General features: G+C 39.7%; 1 protein-coding gene across 1 annotated transcript in view; it reads left to right on the forward strand.

Moving 5' to 3' along the window:
• The first annotated feature begins 679 nt into the window (after nucleotides 1-679).
• LOC119010825 (macrophage mannose receptor 1-like) overlaps nucleotides 680-18,694 on the forward strand; it is a 24,717-nt gene continuing 6,702 nt past the window's right edge. The window contains exons 1-27 of the mRNA XM_037083324.1: nucleotides 680-839; nucleotides 1,128-1,484; nucleotides 1,807-1,977; nucleotides 2,571-2,726; nucleotides 2,958-3,068; nucleotides 3,315-3,452; nucleotides 3,564-3,740; nucleotides 4,351-4,505; nucleotides 5,183-5,296; nucleotides 6,071-6,186; nucleotides 7,041-7,189; nucleotides 7,281-7,477; nucleotides 7,771-7,889; nucleotides 8,139-8,211; nucleotides 8,329-8,482; nucleotides 8,613-8,651; nucleotides 10,281-10,444; nucleotides 11,772-11,833; nucleotides 14,700-14,800; nucleotides 14,946-15,088; nucleotides 15,591-15,696; nucleotides 16,730-16,857; nucleotides 16,943-16,966; nucleotides 17,147-17,164; nucleotides 17,733-17,750; nucleotides 18,437-18,466; nucleotides 18,670-18,694. The exon at nucleotides 18,670-18,694 is cut by the window's right edge and continues 78 nt beyond it. Coding sequence (XP_036939219.1) covers nucleotides 779-839; nucleotides 1,128-1,484; nucleotides 1,807-1,977; nucleotides 2,571-2,726; nucleotides 2,958-3,068; nucleotides 3,315-3,452; nucleotides 3,564-3,740; nucleotides 4,351-4,505; nucleotides 5,183-5,296; nucleotides 6,071-6,186; nucleotides 7,041-7,189; nucleotides 7,281-7,477; nucleotides 7,771-7,889; nucleotides 8,139-8,211; nucleotides 8,329-8,482; nucleotides 8,613-8,651; nucleotides 10,281-10,444; nucleotides 11,772-11,833; nucleotides 14,700-14,800; nucleotides 14,946-15,088; nucleotides 15,591-15,696; nucleotides 16,730-16,857; nucleotides 16,943-16,966; nucleotides 17,147-17,164; nucleotides 17,733-17,750; nucleotides 18,437-18,466; nucleotides 18,670-18,694 — 3,106 coding nt within the window. The 5' untranslated portion in view covers nucleotides 680-778. The remainder of the gene's footprint in view (nucleotides 840-1,127; nucleotides 1,485-1,806; nucleotides 1,978-2,570; nucleotides 2,727-2,957; nucleotides 3,069-3,314; nucleotides 3,453-3,563; nucleotides 3,741-4,350; nucleotides 4,506-5,182; nucleotides 5,297-6,070; nucleotides 6,187-7,040; nucleotides 7,190-7,280; nucleotides 7,478-7,770; nucleotides 7,890-8,138; nucleotides 8,212-8,328; nucleotides 8,483-8,612; nucleotides 8,652-10,280; nucleotides 10,445-11,771; nucleotides 11,834-14,699; nucleotides 14,801-14,945; nucleotides 15,089-15,590; nucleotides 15,697-16,729; nucleotides 16,858-16,942; nucleotides 16,967-17,146; nucleotides 17,165-17,732; nucleotides 17,751-18,436; nucleotides 18,467-18,669) is intronic.

Raw genomic sequence — 18,694 nt, forward strand, 5'->3', positions numbered from 1 at the left:
ACCTGTCTTAAAGTGAGGTGTGATCAGGCGCCCTGATGACAGATTGCTATCTTGAGGCAGCAGACCAACATAAGGCTGGTCAAAAGTCAAAGGCACGACTGACTTGTGTGTGCTGAGCAGTATTGTACATAGTGAACAAAACCTGCCATTTGATGAAACACAAAAATTAGTAACTGATGGTCTATGATCTAAACACAAAAAAGAGTTAAAGTACTTCAGACTTTCTGGCACTTTTGACAAACAATGACAATCGCAGACATGCAGAGTCAGCATTGTGATAGCTTCCTTGTTGTGAATATTGTAAAATTATTCCTCCTGTCATGATGGAAATCCCAGAATGGCTCACCAAATGTTCTCCATGTATGTCAATCGACTTTGGTGGATTACACCGCAATTTGTATCACATCTGCTTCCCTGTCTTTACTTTTGTTTTATTTATAAAGAATTTGTTGGGCCTTTGTATGACTTTATTGATAGGACCGCTTCAGAGATGACCAACTACCAAGCTCTACCAACTGAGCTAATGGCTGTAAATTGAGAGCTCACTTATTGGAGCATGTTACTGTCACTTCACATTTGCAGCACGGTCAGTTTATTATGCAATGGCATACACCCTTATTCCCACATCTGGGAAGTTTGCAGATATCAGCATTGTGGGTTCCCTTGTCAGCAATATTAAGACTGTCCCTCAGTCATCAACCACACAATTCTTAAAGCCTGTGTGAGTAATGCATGGGTGAAGTCTTCTGCTGTGAACCATTTTAGAAGAATTCTAACAATGAAGATAACTACAGCCTTTGTGCTCCTCATCCAAACAGTACAATGTTTGGCCTCTGATGGTACAGTATTCCAACTCCTTATTGTGACTGTATACATGTGCACTCTATTCTGTCCTTTACTGTGAGTTAGTTGACATATGTACAAAAAATATTCACAGATATTGTTACAGGTCAGTATTGTGGTGAATATTGTTTTATTTTTTGTATCTATATTTTGCAGACACTGGATGGATGTTTGCTTCTTAAATACATTTTATGTTGTGAAGCACTGTTAAAGTTGCAGTGTAAATACTTAAAAAACCTTCTAAGACAAATAAAGGTCAAAGGTGTGCAATTCTTTCTCTACAGATTCGTCATTCCAACTAACTAACAAGGAGACTGGTTACTGTTTGGTTAAAACGAATAACGACTGCAACGACATACGCTGGACGACTGGTGACCGAATTCTGGTTCCACAGAGGAATAAATGCCTGGGAGCCCAGGGGAAAAGTGTGGGAAGTGAAATCAGCCTCTATGATTGTGACGAGAACAGCGAACTCCAAAAGTGGGAATGCAGGAATGAAACAGTGCTCGCCCTCAAAGACCAAGAGCTTTACATTGAGCTGACTGCAGATAACACAGCAGTTCTCTCCAAAACAGTAGGAGCCAATAACAACCTCACAATCACAGGGACGTCCAGTGGTGCTTGCATCAGAACACACAGAGGTACAGTACTGGAATAAACTGTGTTGCTTTGGAAGACATGCACTGTCCACTCTAAATCACAACCATTTTCACTAAAGGTTGTGGGGTTATGTTAAAAATTACGCTCTAACAAGAGTTCAAAACTGGTTAACAGCTACTCTTGCATTTATATTTATTTGACATATGCTGTTTGTTAAATATTCATTTGAATTATGGAAAAGATGAAACTTTCACACCCTGAAATTGAAGTTGAAATCAGCATCATATGTTGTCCTAAAAATGTAAATCACTGAGAGTACAATGTTCTGAAACTGATCTTTCTTTTGTTCTTCTCATTTCTTAGAACTTTATGCCATTGGTGGAAATGCAGCAGGAATGCCGTGTATGTTTCCCTTCCAGTACCATGACCAGTGGTATTCAGACTGCACTACCGTCGACTCCTCAGAAAAGAAGCTTTGGTGTGCTGTTGAAACATCATATCAAACTGAACGCTGGGGATACTGCCCGGTTACTTGTGAGTACTGCCTTGTGTTTCTTTGGAGCTCAGTGAGAGATGGCCATATTGTAATATTCTTAATATTAAACTTTGTCAAACATTTATTAATAATCAGCCATGCTCGTTGGAGGCTCCAGAGTAAAAGCAAAAACAATGCCTTTGTTATGCAGCTACAGACTGTATTTTTCTTTTTAAGATCAATTTAATTGACTTTTGCCTTAAGTACAAAAGCAAAAGGCTGGAATTGAGGGCACTACATTAAGGTCTTTGTCTACAAACTGTTAACAAGTTTCTTATAAGTGTGTTTATTAATTCTTTTCATTACATTTATGTCAATAAGACTCTTATCAGGTCTTTATTTCCTATTTATAATACTCATTATATGGATAAGTGAATATAAAGTGTTACCTACTTTGGGAAAGCTGCTAAACAGGTCTTAAAAGTTAAATCCAGTAAGAAAGCAACACTGACAGGAGATATCCCTTAATGCAGGTCTAGCACCCCGCATGGTTAATCTAATCCCCATCATTTAATGACGACTAAAATATGCAACTTTGGATTACAGACAAGATTCATAGTAAAATTGACATATTTTGTGTATACAATCATAGCAAAAGGTGGCTGGCATGTACACCCAACAACAGGGGTGTACTACCAGCTCAACACACAATCAGCTCTGACTTGGCGACAGGCTGAAACCAGCTGCAAACAGCAGGGTGCCTCCCTGCTCAGTATCACCGATCCTCATGAGCAGGCTTATGTCACAGGTAAGTTGACACGATTAACTTTCTTTATTAATGGATTTTATCTACAATGGCAAATTATTACTTTCATTCATTCTCAAATTCATTAATAAATGTGAATATTTGCATGGAGGCTGACATGCTGTCAAAATAGTCGTGAACTGTGAGCGTTACTGACAAGTAGTGTCACAAGGAAAGACACATTAAATTGTTCATTGTTTGAATGTAAATGTTTCTTTCCCATGCTCCCAACAGCACTACTAGGAACAGCAGGCACTAAGCTTTGGATTGGGCTGATTCTGGATCCAGAACATGGCTGGAAATGGTTAGATGGAAGACCTTACCGCTATCTGAAATGGGACTCAGGTAGATTTTTTTCTACCACTTCATCATTATATTCTGATATGATGGAAGTTTTACATGAACTACATCAGCAATTATCGGTTATCTTAGCTTAGAACAATGACTGGATACGGGCTCCATACACAGGTAACAAGATGTTTCTACCAGAACCTCCAAAGTTACTGCAAGACTATAAGAATGAGACAAATCTGACAGCTGATTTGATTTTTGTAAACTAACATGACACGCCTGACCATCTTCTTGTTTTAGGACATCCACTTCCTGATCCAGGACACAACTGTGCGGTTTTTGAGCCTGTTGTACATTACTCCTGGCAAAGTTCACCTTGTAGCAAGAAACTTGGATACATCTGTTACAGTAAAGCTGCCGAGCAATTGCCTACACAAGGTAAAAAAAAATATCTATTCTGTTCTACTATCCACATCTCCTCCTTGCGAACCCTGTAGCTGCATGATTTATCACTCAGTCCTTCCATTTCTTTGGTATTTACATGATCAGCTGTCAGAGGATTTTGTTCAGCACCTTGGATTCCCTACAATGGCCACTGCTTCCGCCTCGACAGGACTCAGAAAACATGGTCTGATGCTCAGAGAGAGTGTCGAAACAGAAGGGGAGACCTCATCAGCATCCGTGATGTGGAGGATCAAAGCTTTGTCATCTCTCAACTTGGATACAGTAAGTGAAAAAAAAAACTAAAAAAACAATGCAGTCCTCTCGTTGTGACGTCCTGCTCTGACCAGCTCCCTCAAAGAACTGTGAATCCACCATCATTTATTGTCCTGTGCTGAAATTGTCACATCCAGACATCTTTATGAATGACCACTGCAGTTACTAGATGATGGTATAAACAACTGTCATATACAATAAATGCATGATATTGCTTCCCCTTCATCTCAACACCATTTCTCTGAGGGCCAATATAACATTAACATTTATTATTTACAATTGTTGATGTTGCAAACATAGTCTGCCTCTTCAAGCATCATCGCTCAAAGAATTCTAGCTGCAAGAAGAACTCTGAGTGGCGAGTTAATAACATCTTAAAAAACATAAAATGCCTGAACATTAAATCTTAGTTGAATAAACAATACCAAGGTGTCCCCATGGCTTAGGGGTTTAATGTATCTGATAATTACATGTGTAAGTAGATACGTTATGTAGATAGGACATATGAATAAAAACATCTAAACACCATGTGCCGATATCTGCTATTCATTTGCAAAATACAGTATTAAGTTAATGGAAAATATTTTAAGGATGACTGTTTTCTTCTGTCTGTCATCAGAATCGACAGATGAGCTTTGGATTGGACTGAACGACAGGAAGACAGAAGGTCTGTTTGACTGGATCGACCACTCTCCTGTCAGCTTCACCAGCTGGGAATTTGGGAAACCTGCTACATCCACTGATATAAAGGACTGTGTTCTCATCAGGGGAGAGGTAAGGAGCACCCTGTTGGTATGGTGCACATATGACCTTTCATATGAAAACACCTAACATTCACTTGTTGAGAAAACGGGGCAACTAATACGCTTGGACTTCCTTCATCAGCTGGCAGAAAGGTGTTGAATTTAACATGTATATTGACTACTGCAGTTATTCCTTAAGTGCGGTCCGAGCTGCAAAGATACTGCGGGTGGACTGCGAGGGGTCATATACAATGAATAAATACAAATTTAAACCTTCAATTTTCATTTGATTTCATTACTATATATATATTTTTAATGAGCAAATCATTACATTGGTAAAAGTAATGAGAACTGATAATACAAGGGAGTTAAATGCCACAGAATTCTTCATTTAACTGACCTGAACTGGTTTTGTGTTGAAGTCTGTTTCCCTTTGATTTGTGTGCCGTCTACCAATCTTAACTTTTACCACTTGCAGAGAACACAAGGCAATATTATTTGACTGGGAAAGAACTTCAGAGTGTAGCCATGTCATTCATACGCTTGGAAAGGCTGGTCTAGTTTATATATGTATATTGACATATATTATTGTCAGTTTTATGAATTTGGCATTCATGTTGATGTTAGATTTACCAGAACATTGACTGTAATACTTCCCATTACATCCAGACTTCACATGAATAAATATCTGATGGAACTTTGTTGCAGAATGGGAACTGGGCTGACCATGTGTGTGAAGAAAAACATGGCTTCATTTGTATAAAGATGAGTGCCTCAGAATCTACTGGAGATGAAGTGGTGCAGGATGAAGGCTGCAAAACTGTGCGTTCAAGTTCACTTATTTGTTTATCTATTTAAAAATGATCAATTTCTTAAACAAAAAATGTAAATCCAAGGTTTAATATGGATAGTCTGTTGGAGCAGCAGCATCTCAGCAGTAGGCAGGAATAGACTTGATAAACTTATAAAGAAGGCCAGCTCCATCCTGGGATGCCATCTTGACACAGTGCATGTGGTGGGAGAGAGCAAGATGATGGACAAGCTGTCATTGCTGCTGGTGCAGAAGTCCCACCCACTGCAGGTCACTTTCACAGCACTGGGTGGCTCCTTCAGCAACAGAAAGATACACTCTAAGTGTGTGAAGGAGCAATATCGCAGGTCCTTCCTTCCTGCTGCTGTTAGACTGTACAATCAACACTGCTCCCAGTAGCATACACAACTCATTTCTTATTTTTAGTTTGCACTATCTGGTCAATTTTTTATAAATACTCATATATATTATGATTTGTAAATAAGAATTTACTGCCACACTGTTCACAATTACATGCTAATTTTGTACAATATTATGTCCATATGTATATAGGAGTTTATTCTATTCTATTCTATTTCTTACCTTTTAATCATATTGTTTATCTTTTACTATTGTTATTGCTTTTCAAAATACTACTGTCATTTGGATGCTGTGGCAAACAAATTTCCCCGTTTGTGGGACAATAAAGGAATACTGATTCTGATTCTGATGTAGGACCTAAACTTTTGCTATAATATACATTTTGCACTGTTGTTCACTGTTTTGTTTTCAAATAAACAATCTAGGGTTGGAGAAGACATGGCTCGTACTGCTACTTCATAGGGACAGAAGCCCTAACTTATTTTGGCGCTAGAGCTGACTGCATGAGATCGGGTTCCTACTTAGCTGACATTTCAAATGGGTAAGGACATTTATCTTTACACCAAATGTTCTCAGCAATACTACATTTTAGCAGTCCAAATGTATTGGCATTCTCAAACACCAACTTAAACAAAAAATATATGAGATTTCTGTTTACTGTGCAGCATCCCAAAGGCCAAATCCCTACACGCCCTTTTCCCCTACACTCACACTTGTTCCACTGAAGCGCAATTGTCACTGCCCCCCAGCCCACCGCTGGCCTGTGCTCACATTGCTCCGGCCGCAACCGGGCCGAGTACGGTTAACTGTCACTTTTTGAGGGCAGTGTAAACGCATGATTATTCTTCATGTCATTTTCTTCATGAGTGCGCCCCAAGCCCTACCCCTCCATTTTGCACATTCACACCTAGGGCTGGAATATATAAAGTCTTGTTGGGATAGAGGGGTAGGGTGCAGTGCTACATGGCCCTCCCAACTGAGGCTTTTCAAAGGTACACCTAAGACTGAAGGTTTCAAAAACGACTTTCTTTATAACAAGCGTTAAACAATTGCTAACACTTAACAGATGCAGTAGCCATTGATACTGGGTAGCTAACTAGCAAGCTATGTAGCACCACATTGTCATTGTGTATTTGTGCATGATAGTCCCCCATCTTGATATATCACAGTCATATCTGTTTATGGTAACACCATTGCTGACTGCTAATCACATGAAGGTCTTCAGATCTCGTCCCATCTCATAAAGGGAGATTTCAACCAGTACCCCTTGTAACTCTGTTCTGAAGGGCAAAAACACACCTGAGAAGTAGGGGTAAAGGTTAAAACTGGGAATGGGATTGACCTTAGAGACACCAGAAATTCTATGATTGTGTTTGTTTTATATATATATTCCAGGGTGGATAATGCATTCCTTGTCAGCTTGGTGGGGATGAAACCAGAAAAACACTTCTGGATAGGCCTCTCAAACTACAGAAGTGGTGACAGATTTGTGTGGACAAACAAGGACACAGTGAGATATACACACTGGAATGCTGACATGCCAGGTATGGAGACATTTTAACTCCAATCTCTTAAGATTCGACAGAAAGTGGATTCACATTTCACATTTCACGAATTCTCCTCTGACAATGCAAGGTCACAAACAGGGCTGCGTCGCCATGAGAACTGGGCATTATGCTGGTCACTGGGATGTGCTGCCCTGCAACAATGAGGAGAAATACATCTGCAAACACCTGGCAGAAGGAGCAGCTATAACCCCTACACCACCCCTTGCTACATTTGAGTGTGCCGCCGGCTGGACAAGCATGACATCAAGAAACTATTGCCTTAAGGTACAGCCAAAAAAAGAAGGATATGCACGTCACCTTTAAGGATAAATTCAGAATTTCAACTTTTCAACTTCATACACCCTGTATACACTCACAAATTAATGATTGCTGATATAACTGCTTCTTTATATTGGATCTACATTGCACCTGAAATAATAGAGACTACTCTAATATCCACGCTTGCAAAGAGGGCAAATACTTATAATAACACTGCATGTTAAATTAAATGGTTGATCAGAGCTTGTTGTGAAGTGACACTATCAAGCCACGTTGAAGTTATTTTGTCTTGTTTCAAGAAATTCTCAGAGAGAGGTTCACCTGGGCGGACCTGGTTTGAGGCCAGAGATTACTGCAGGACCATTGGAGGAGACCTGGCCAGCTTCCACAGTGATGATGACCTTAAAGTTCTCAAGGGGTACAGTAAGACCTGGGTAATAAGAAAAAAAATCCAAACTGGTTTCAGCAGGAGATGAAGATTGGATCATGGTCAGCAGTGAGACAGTGTCTCCACAGATAACAGTTCATTCAGGGGAAAGTTTATTCTTTTTACATCAAACTAACAGGTTTTATACTTGAATGATATATACATATCCATTAAAGCTATAGCAGCATGGTACACATGTTGCATATTTAAATCACTGATCTAGATCTGTCTCCTATACAGCTACTACACAGTCTGGATTGGATTTAGTGCCCCTGACCCTGTCACTGGTTATGTGTGGAGCGATGGATCTCCAGTGAGTTAACAGTTTTCTACTTTTATTACTGACTCAATCATTTTTCATTTTGGAGACTCATTTAAATAGACAACACATGTATTAATTGTTGTATGAATACCTTTTTGTTGTTCACAGGTGCAGTTCACACACTGGAAACAAGGACAGCCAGACAATAAGAACAACGTAGAATCTTGTGCTGTATACAGTCCATTTCAGGTGGATGGCAGTGGGTCTTGGAGCGATGTGCACTGTGAGATGCCTAATGAATGGATCTGCCAGATCCCTGCAGGTAAAAGGACAGATAGAAACAATGTATTTCTCTCTTGTTTACTGAACAGGCTTGACAATCTGCCTGAAGTCATTTTATTGTTCTATTCAGTGTTCTGAGAATACATTTTACTCTGTTTATGTTCTTACAGGAATTGTTCCAAAACCGACTCCAGGCCCTGTTGCTCCTGGTTAGTAGCCTATTTTTTTGTAAACATATAGAAAACATTGCATCTATGTTTTTTGCCCAAACCTTGTTTCCTATTGTATGGTTAAACATCTGCTACAGCTTTGGCTCCTTTGTAGGTGTGAACTTCAATTAAGTCAATGACATGAAGCCTGTGATTGTAATTTGTTTTTTTACACAGAGGATTCAGCTCTGCTGAATACTCTTTGGGTCAAATCCCAAACCAAACAAGTCTCCTGGATTCAAAGTGGTAGTAGGTGACTTTTAAGTTAGAGTCAGATAAGTGGTGGTTTTGCTAAAGGGAAGTCAAGGGATCACCAAATGTATTAGCATTCATCCTGAGTCATACATGAAATTTTGTACCAAATTTCCTGGTAATCCTAAAAAATTGTTGATTATTGACATTTCACTCAGAGCCACCAATGTGAACCTGATGGTAGGCCTGGCCACTAAAATGATGGCAATATACAGTATGTCTGTGACACAATACATCGATAGCAATAAGACAATGGTTTAATAAAATGTTATATAGTTTCAGGTAGATTCATTAAATGCAAACCGATGGAAGAGAACATGCTGCTGGCTCACAGACAGCCGGTCATATCCATTGATAATGGAGCTGCTATGACTGACACGCATACAGCCAATCATTTAATACACAAATCCCAGCTGTGCTCCCTTGTGACCAACAACAAACTTCTGAGCATGGAATTCTCAAAAAACAGCCCTACTCCACCTCAACTCACACAGTAGGTGTGCAAATGTCTGCTTTTCTTGTGACCTGATGTGGCAGTTAATTGTTTATGAGCTCTAATTTTGCTGGGAAACACACCGACAGGCCTCTGTCCTGGTCCTCTGCTGCTCCTCTAGGTGTCACTCATTCTCTGGAGCCATTCATTGATTGTTAGGCAGAGTAGAGGAGAAGGCTGCCCTGCCACTCCTACGCTGCCCAGCCTGTTTGCTCTACTTGCTAGCCAAGAAGACACTGCAGTCATGACAGCCAGAGTAGTTGGTGTGATTATTGGAGCAAATCCAACTCACCACCCATGGTATCATCGCTGCAACTGGCTGATCATTTTTCAAACCAAGAAAGAAAAACACAAGCACAACCTATTAACACCAGAGTGAGAAAACGAGTGCTGAAAGAAATGGTCAATAAAAAAGGAAAGGTTAGTCCACTGGTATGCAGTGTTTCCCATTCTGACTAATTTGTGGCAGTGCGCCACAAAATCAAGACTGACAGCCACATATTGCTTTTCGTTTTTTTTTTTTTTTTTTTTAGCACGCAGCATATCTGTTCAACTTCATTTCTTTTCCCTCTCGCCCTCCGTCTCTCTGTCACTCACACGTCTACACACAGCCCCTCCCCTCCTTGCACACCACATGTGTCCCCATGAAAACGGCATCATCCATTGAAATAATAGCGTGGAAGTGTAATATTTGGTGCAGATGGCTAGCGAAAGTCACAAGTTGATGAAAGTTTTGTATCAGTATGCCAAAAACTGTTTGATAGTGATTACTTATTTATGTGGAGATCAACATGCTGGACCTGCCAGCCAACCTATATTGCCATCTATAGAGCCTAGCATGGCTGAGAAGCCACTGAAAATCTGTTCTTTTAACATGTTTACAGACTGGAATGTGACATCAGATCGGTGGCTAGAATGGAATGGGAATCAGTATTACTTTTCAAGAGGATCAATGGCCATGGAACAAGCTCGTCGCTCCTGTCAAAACATGCATGGTGACTTGGTAACAATCAACAGTGAAGCTGAAAGTGTCTTCTTATGGAAACGGGTAAAGCAGTCATTTTTATACTACATCAGTGACATTACTAATTCGCCAATGACACATAAGTTTAGAATATACTAGAGCCTGACCGATAAATTAAGGTGGATACTGATACAAATATTTAGTGATTTATAAATCCAATATTTGGATATATCGGCTGATATATACATATACATATATACACATATATACACACATATATATATATATATACATATATATATATATATATATATATACACATATATACATATATACATATATATATATATATACATATATATATATGTATATATATATATACACATACATATATATATACACATACATATATATATATACACACATATATATATATACACACATATATATATATATATACACACATATATATATATATATATACACACATATATACACACATTATATATATATATATATATATATATATATATATATATATATATATATATATATATATATACACAAAACACACAAAATAAATCCAGAAATGCATAAAAACAGAAAAAGATTTCCGTAACAGTAGTTATTTGTAGTTATTTGAGTCCTCACTGAAATAATATGATAATGCAGTTTAAAAATAAACTTGTTTGTTTGATTGTCACAACAGAACAGAGGAACATCAAAATATATCATAGGGTTTGTGGTGTTCTAAACACAAGTGTTGCCAACAGTGACGTTGTAGAGCAGGGGTGCCCACACTTTTTTAGGTTGTGAGCTACTTTCAAAATGACCAGGTCAAAATGATCTACTTACATAAAAAATACTAAACATCTATTTATTTATACATACACTAAGTATACTTTATATAACACAGTGCATAACTGATATTGAGAGAGTAAGGTAACACTCGGTATTGCACATAAAAATTGATAGCAGGGGCGCCGCTTAGCTCAGTTGGTAGCGCGCGCGACCCATGTGCTGAGGCTCTGCAGCGGACCCAGGTTTGACTCCCAGCACGGGTCCCCTTGCTGCGTGTCACTCCCTCTCTTACCCTGTTTCCTGTCACACTCTTAATCTGACTGGCTGGCTGTCCTGTACGTCAATCAGGTGGCATAGACTCGACCTGTTGTAGAGTGCCCTCTGGTGGATGTCAATGCTCATGGTTGGAGGGTGTTTCGTCCGTTTTTATTTTATTTTTCAAATATTCATTTATCGGCCAATATAAATGCTGATACTGATGGATACTATTAGATAATATAGCCTAATATTGGCTAATAATATATCAGCCCACTGATAAATCGGTCAGGCTCTAGAACATACTGCAATGTAAGTACTGTTAGTTTAACCATGTAACGATCTGCGTGTGTAGATATACAGAGGATATGGGAATCACTGGATAGGCCTGACTGTAGATCTTGATGGTACATATGGGTGAGTATAGACTTTTTTTTTTTAGACTTTAGACTTTTATTAATCCCACATCGGGTTAGCAGGTAGATATACATACAGACAATAAGTATAAGTCTTGTTCAATAAGTACAAGACTTAAAAATATTTTTAAAAGATTTAGATGAGAGAAAAGATAAAATATAGAAAGGATTATTCATTGTGTGCATTATATACAGGAGGCAAAATGTGCATATATAAATGTGTTACATACGTTTAAACAAAGTGTCAGAGTATAGCCCTGTTGAAGGTTGGATACTAAAATAAATAGTGTTTAAATACAGTGTTTGAAAGTAAACATGTAAGCTACATTAAAGGTTGTTGCTGGTGAACAGTCTGACAGCAGTTGGAATGAATGACCTGCGATAATATTCCTTTTTACACCGTGGATGAAGCAGTCTGTTGCTGAGGAAGCTGCTTAAGGCCCCCGCAATCTATTGTAGGGGGTGAGAGGGGTTGTCCATAATTGATGTCAGATTGGATAACATCCTCCTCTCACCCACCTCCTCAATGGAGTCCAGAGGACAGTCTAAGACTGAGCCAGCCCTTTTGACCAGCTTATTGAGTCTCGTCCTGTCCCTCTCTGAGCTTCCACAGCCCCAGCAGACCACAGCGTAGAAGACAGCTGATACTACCACAGAGTCATAGAAGGTTTTTAACAGTGACCTGCACACACCAAAGGACCTCAGTCTCCTCAGCAGATGGAGATGACTTTGGCCCTTCTTGTACAGGACATCTGTGTTGTGTGTCCAGTCCAGTTTGTTGTTTATGTGAACACCCAGGTATTTGTACACCTCCATGATCTCAATGTTCAAACCCTGGATGTTCATTGGTGCAGTCTGAGGAGCCTTCCTCCTGAAATCGACCACCACCTCCTTTGTCTTGCTGGCGTTGATGCACAGGTGGTTCAGTTCGACTCAAGCTCCTTCCAGCTTCCCCCTGAGCAGTGATGGTTGGATTGTGTTGAAAGCACAAAAACTTGACTCTCACAGTACTCCCAGTGCTCTCCAGGTGTGAAAGTGACCTGTGCAGCAGGTAGATGACAGCGTCATCCACAACAATTCCAGGTCGACAAGCAAACTGCAGGGGGTCCATCTAGCTGTTAACCAGGTGTCGAAGGTGGGTGAGAACGATCCTCTCCATGGTCTTCATAAGGTGAGAGGTCAAAGCCACTGGCCTGAAGTGGTTGAGCTCCCTGGGGTGCGCAGTCTTAGGTAAAGGAACCACGCATGATGTTTTCCACAGGAGTGGGACTCTCTCCAGACTGAGGCTCAGGTTGAAAATGTGCAGGAGTACTCCACACAGCTGATCTGCACAGTCCTTTAGCAGTGTGGAGTTGATGCCATCAGGGCAAGTAGCCTTCCTCGCCTTGGTCCTCCTCAGCTCCTTCATCACTTGATCAGCTGTTATGGAGAGGCTGGGGGTGTTTGTGGGACCATGGAGTGACTCCTGTTGAAAGAGGTCGGGGTGTGTGTGTGTGTGTGCATGTGTGCGTGTGTGTGTGTTTGTGTGTGTGGATCGCTCAGGCAGGGAGTGGAGGGGGGATGGCGTGGTGTGGGGGTGTCAGAGGTGTAGTGGGGGGAGAGGTGGGGGGTGGTGTGACAGCACAGTAAGGTCTGAGCTGTGGTGAGTGGGGGAGGGAGATGTGGCACTGTCAAATCTGTTAAAAAATAGATTCAACTTGTTTGCCCAGTCCTGGTCTCCAGATAGAGGGCCCCCTCCTGTGGTCAGAGATGGTTTTCAGGCCTCTCCAGACCTCTCTGGCATTGCTCCCCTTGAGGCACTTCTCCGACTTCCTCCTGTAGCTCTTTGCCTCTCTTTATCCCCCTTTTCAGCTCCTTCTGCACCCTCCTCACCTCCTCATCCCCAGATTTGAAAACCCTTTTCTTTTCATTAAGCAGGGCTTTTAGCTCTGGAGTCGCCCAAGGTATGTTGTTGGAGAAACACAGTACCTTCCTGGTGGGCACAGTTTTTTCCACGCAGAGGTTAATGTACTCCATGACGCAGGTTGTCAGGCAATCAATGTCATCACCGTGAGGTTCACAAAACACATGCCAGTCTGTGGTGTCGAAACAGTCCCTCAGAGCAATACTGGTCTCCTCAGACCAGCTCCTAACATACTTTTTGGTGGGTGGTTGTTTGTTCACCATAGGTAAGTATGCAGGGGACAGATGAACCAGGTTGTGGTCAGAATGGCCTAGTGGGAGGGAGGGGTGAAGAGGTGTATGCATCTTTGGTGTTCACATACATTAGATCCAAAGTTTTTTTGTCTCTGGTGTGGCATTTCACATATTGTGTGAAGGTAGGGAGAGTGAAAGACAGGGAAGCGTGACTGAAGTCACTGGAGATGTAGAGGAGGGACTAGGGGTGCAGTGTCTGAAGCTGTGATACAACAGTGTGTTAGGTCTCACAGACTGCAGCCGCATCGGCTGATGGGGGGATGTACACAGTAACCGAAATAACGTGCGAGAATTCCCTTTGGAGGTAATATGGGCGAATGCCAATCACTAGCAGTTTAATGTCTCTGCTGCTGTACTGTTCCTACACTGATGTGTCCTGGGTTACACCATCTGCCATTCACAAACATCGCTATGCTCCCTCCTTTCCTCTTGAGAGTTCATTCAGCCAAGTCTCTGTGAAGCACATAAGGCTACACTCCCGGTACTCCCTCTGCAGCCTAAACTGTCTGGCAAGTACTGAAGTGCAGCTTAATTATGAAGCAGTTAAAGTAAAGTATTACTGTAAACAGGACTTGATAGACTTTGCTGAGTTTAAGTTTAACAGACTAATCCATGAATATTTTTTTTTTTTTTTTACAATTTTTAACAGATTTTATTTGTGTCCCAAAAAGGTGGATGGATGGTTCACCAGTGGTGTTTCAAAGATGGGATGAAGGTCAACCTCGTTTCGAGAACAATGATGAGAATTGTGCTGAAATGACCCCGTTTAAGGGTGAGTAGTTTAAATGGATAAATCTTCAGTGGCATACTTTCATTTGATTACTTACTTTAATAAATAATTAATTTGAAATTAGATGTTATGTAAAAATGCATATTTTTGTTTGCTGAAATATCTAATACTTTTGGTTATCTCACAGGGTTCTGGGCGAATTCTAATTGTGGGTTTGAATACTATTATATTTGCAAACGAAGTGGCACACCACATGCCAATGCTACTGTAGCACCAACAGTTTCCCCAAAGGGTGGATGTCCACCAAACTGGAAAAAAATTGAATCAAAGGTCAGTGGAAACTGTTAGATTTGATATTTGTTTGGCAGGATGGGAATTAGTGCTGTCGCAAGACTACAATATATGATACCTTGAAAAATATCAATATTTGATACAATGTTTGATATCACAGAAAAATATTTACATAACACTGAGGGCAAAACATGTTTGTTTTGAAAAAGAGATGAGTATAGCAAAGCTTGTGTATTGTGTTTTAAGCACAACAGCATTTTGGATAAATTACTGAGGACTGTGAGGAGGGGGGCCTATGTGTACACACTGTAGCAGTGTGTATGTCGACTCATTGTCGAGCAGAAAAGCACAACTGGTTTTACTAATGAAACTTTGGATAATGAGCACTGAAACAGTTTCAAATATCCAGTAACAATATATACTGAAATAACTCTGGTAAAACTGATTTTTACAAAATCCTGATGTATTTGTGGACACAAAATAAACTACTGCTCTTCTGAGATATTACACAGCAATTACATTTTATTTTTTTTCCCCATAGTGTTATAACATCATTAATAACCAGAATGAGACATGGGAAGGAGCGAGGACACAATGCAAAAGAATGGGAGGAAATCTGGCATCAATTTCCTCAAATACTGTACAAGGTTTGTTTAGTGATTGATTTTTGGGAATATTATATTCCAGAGAAATGCATATGGTTCATGTTTCATTGCATGTTTCATGTGGATACATGTGAAACTATAGAACATTTTTTGGAACTAATTTCTTTTTCTTGGCGATGATGTGTCTATCACCAACATATATCACTATTGTTATATCACCCAGACCTACCTGGTGTAAAAAAAAAAAAAAAAGTTGACCGGACACACTGGGCCAGATTACTTGTACACTCATACTTATACACATTAAAACCTGTCCTAAAGTGCAAAATGTGTCTATGGATATGTAAATTATGCTATGTATGTTGGACCTTGAAACATCTGGCAGTCAGGGTCTGACAGTACGACCAAAAGTTTTTTACAAAAAAAAAAAAAAGGTATTCACACTGTGCACTGTTTATACTGAAATAATGCACAAATCCTAGTATGCAGAAGTTTATTTAACACATGATTTTTGTCTTTCAAGAAACAAGGAAATTCTTTTAGTCAGTGGAATCTTTTCCTCTTTTCCTCTCACAGTAGAAAGCTTTAAAATGCTCAAGTGAAATATATTATTTCCATGTCAACAAAACCAGGTTCTGAGAGTAAAGGTTGTCAAAATCTGACTGATGATCATGCTCTGCACAGCTTCACATTACTTTCAATCTTCTGGTAAAGATTGCACTTAAACCCACTGCAAAGACAACACCTAATATTGAGTCAACCATAAACTGAACAGGTACACGATACAGTGATTAAGCATAACTAGTCGACTAGTCAAGTCAAGTAGACAAACAACCCAAGATATGCTGTTATTTTATTTAGTCACAGCAAATGCTCAATTACAAACTGAGTGTCCAATCAGGAGATGTCTCTGCTTTTTCTTAAAGTTCAGTGAAAACGCCTGAGAAATTTGAAAATCAACAGTGCATCCCAACGAGCAAAGAAATGAAATAAGAATTACTTAATGACACAAACTATATATACTTGACCCATGGTATTCTAAGCCTTTGATTATCAACATGTGTCACAATTTCAGGATTTTTAACTATTGGAATGGCAGAAGCACCAACCACAGACCTGTGGATTGGTCTGAACAGTAGAAATGGTAGACGATTTTACTGGACTGATGGGAAACCAACGCGATACATCAACTGGGGGTTTACAGTAAGTGGGCACTTACTTTACTTGGCTTTTTTTTTTTTTTAACTTCCTTTCATGAAAATAAGACTGTGCTTTTCTATTGTTGCAGCGCCACCTTGAAGACCGCTATATGGTAAGATGTTTGAATGAAACCATACTTAAGGTGTTAATGTGTTAGAATTTAGAGTAGTTATGTCCCTAGTACACACAAACTTTCTTCAGTACTGTTATGAATTATATCCCTCTGAATTGCCTTTAATACATTTTTTGCAGCATTGCTAAATAATTCTGACATCTTGATTTTCCATTACAGGGGCATCACCGTTTTCAGGTAACACATTTACTGTGAATTTGATTGTAATAAGCTGTCATTTGTCTTGACTTGAAGACGTATTAAATGACATCTTGGTGACATGCTGAGGTTACAAATCTGACATACAAACATTACTCTGAATTAATATTATTGACGCACTAGATTAGGACTGAAATGCATGACTTGAGACAGTTACGTTTAAAAGGTGAAAAGTCTACTGAAGACAGGTACAGTACACCAGTGCAAAAACACCAGGATCAAATCAGGATTGAAAACAGGGTAAAAAAACATGAGGGAGGCTATCGCTGGGAGAAATGCTGGAGCACTTGCTACGGACGACAAAGACAAACTGGCACTGAAGACAGGGAGCTCACAGACTATATACACAAGTTAGGTGGGGACAGTGAGACACAGGTGTAAGAGAGGCGGACAATCATAACAGTGGGAAAACACAAAGGAGTAGTTATGTCCCTAGTACACACAAACTTTCTTCAGTACTGTGATGAATTATATCCCTCTGAATTGCCTTTAATACATTTTTTGCAGCATTGCTAAATAATTCTGACATCTTGATTTTCCATTACAGGGGCATCACCGTTTTAAGGTAACACATTTACTGTGAATTTGATTGTAATAAGCTGTCATTTGTCTTGACTTGAAGACGTATTAAATGACATCTTGGTGACATGCTGAGGTTACAAATCTGACATACAAACATTACTCTGAATTAATATTATTGACGCACTAGATTAGGACTGAAATGCATGACTTGAGACAGTTACGTTTAAAAGGTGAAAAGTCTACTGAAGACAGGTACAGTACACCAGTGCAAAAACACCAGGATCAAATCAGGATTGAAAACAGGGTAAAAAAACATGAGGGAGGCTATCGCTGGGAGAAATGCTGGAGCACTTGCTACGGACGACAAAGACAAACTGGCACTGAAGACAGGGAGCTCACAGACTATATACACAAGTTAGGTGGGGACAGTGAGACACAGGTGTAAGAGAGGCGGACAATCATAACAGTGGGAAAACACAAAGGGATAGGAATCACAATCAGAATTTCTTTATTAGCCCTGCAAACTGGGACATTTGTCTGACAGGATCTGAAACCAGAGAGGAATTAGACACCACAATAAAACAAGAAACAGAACCAAAAGATAAAAAACAAAACAAAAGTATGACCAGCAGGGAGACGATATATGACAGCTGTATTGCATGTGTATTGTTTGTAATATTTTTTATTCTGGTGTATTCATATAAATTTCTTCTTGACTCTGCATTGAAGGTGTATGACAGACCATTCATGTCTCAAAAGGTAATACTTTCTTTACACTCTGTAATGGGAAATACAACCAAATTTGTCAGAAGTTACAGTGTATTTGTCAAACTGTAAGCATTCGGACAGCTAAAAGAAAAATTCTACAAACTGTGGAAGTGCAGAACAATCAGTATTATATATCAGGAGTCCTTCAAAATGACCCTTGACCTCACCATACTTTTTTTTTTTTTTTTAACCAGAGAGAGTGTGCTGCCATGACTACTG

The sequence above is a fragment of the Acanthopagrus latus genome, chromosome 21 (genome assembly GCF_904848185.1).
Source record: "Acanthopagrus latus isolate v.2019 chromosome 21, fAcaLat1.1, whole genome shotgun sequence".
In the NCBI taxonomy this organism is placed as follows: domain Eukaryota; kingdom Metazoa; phylum Chordata; class Actinopteri; order Spariformes; family Sparidae; genus Acanthopagrus; species Acanthopagrus latus.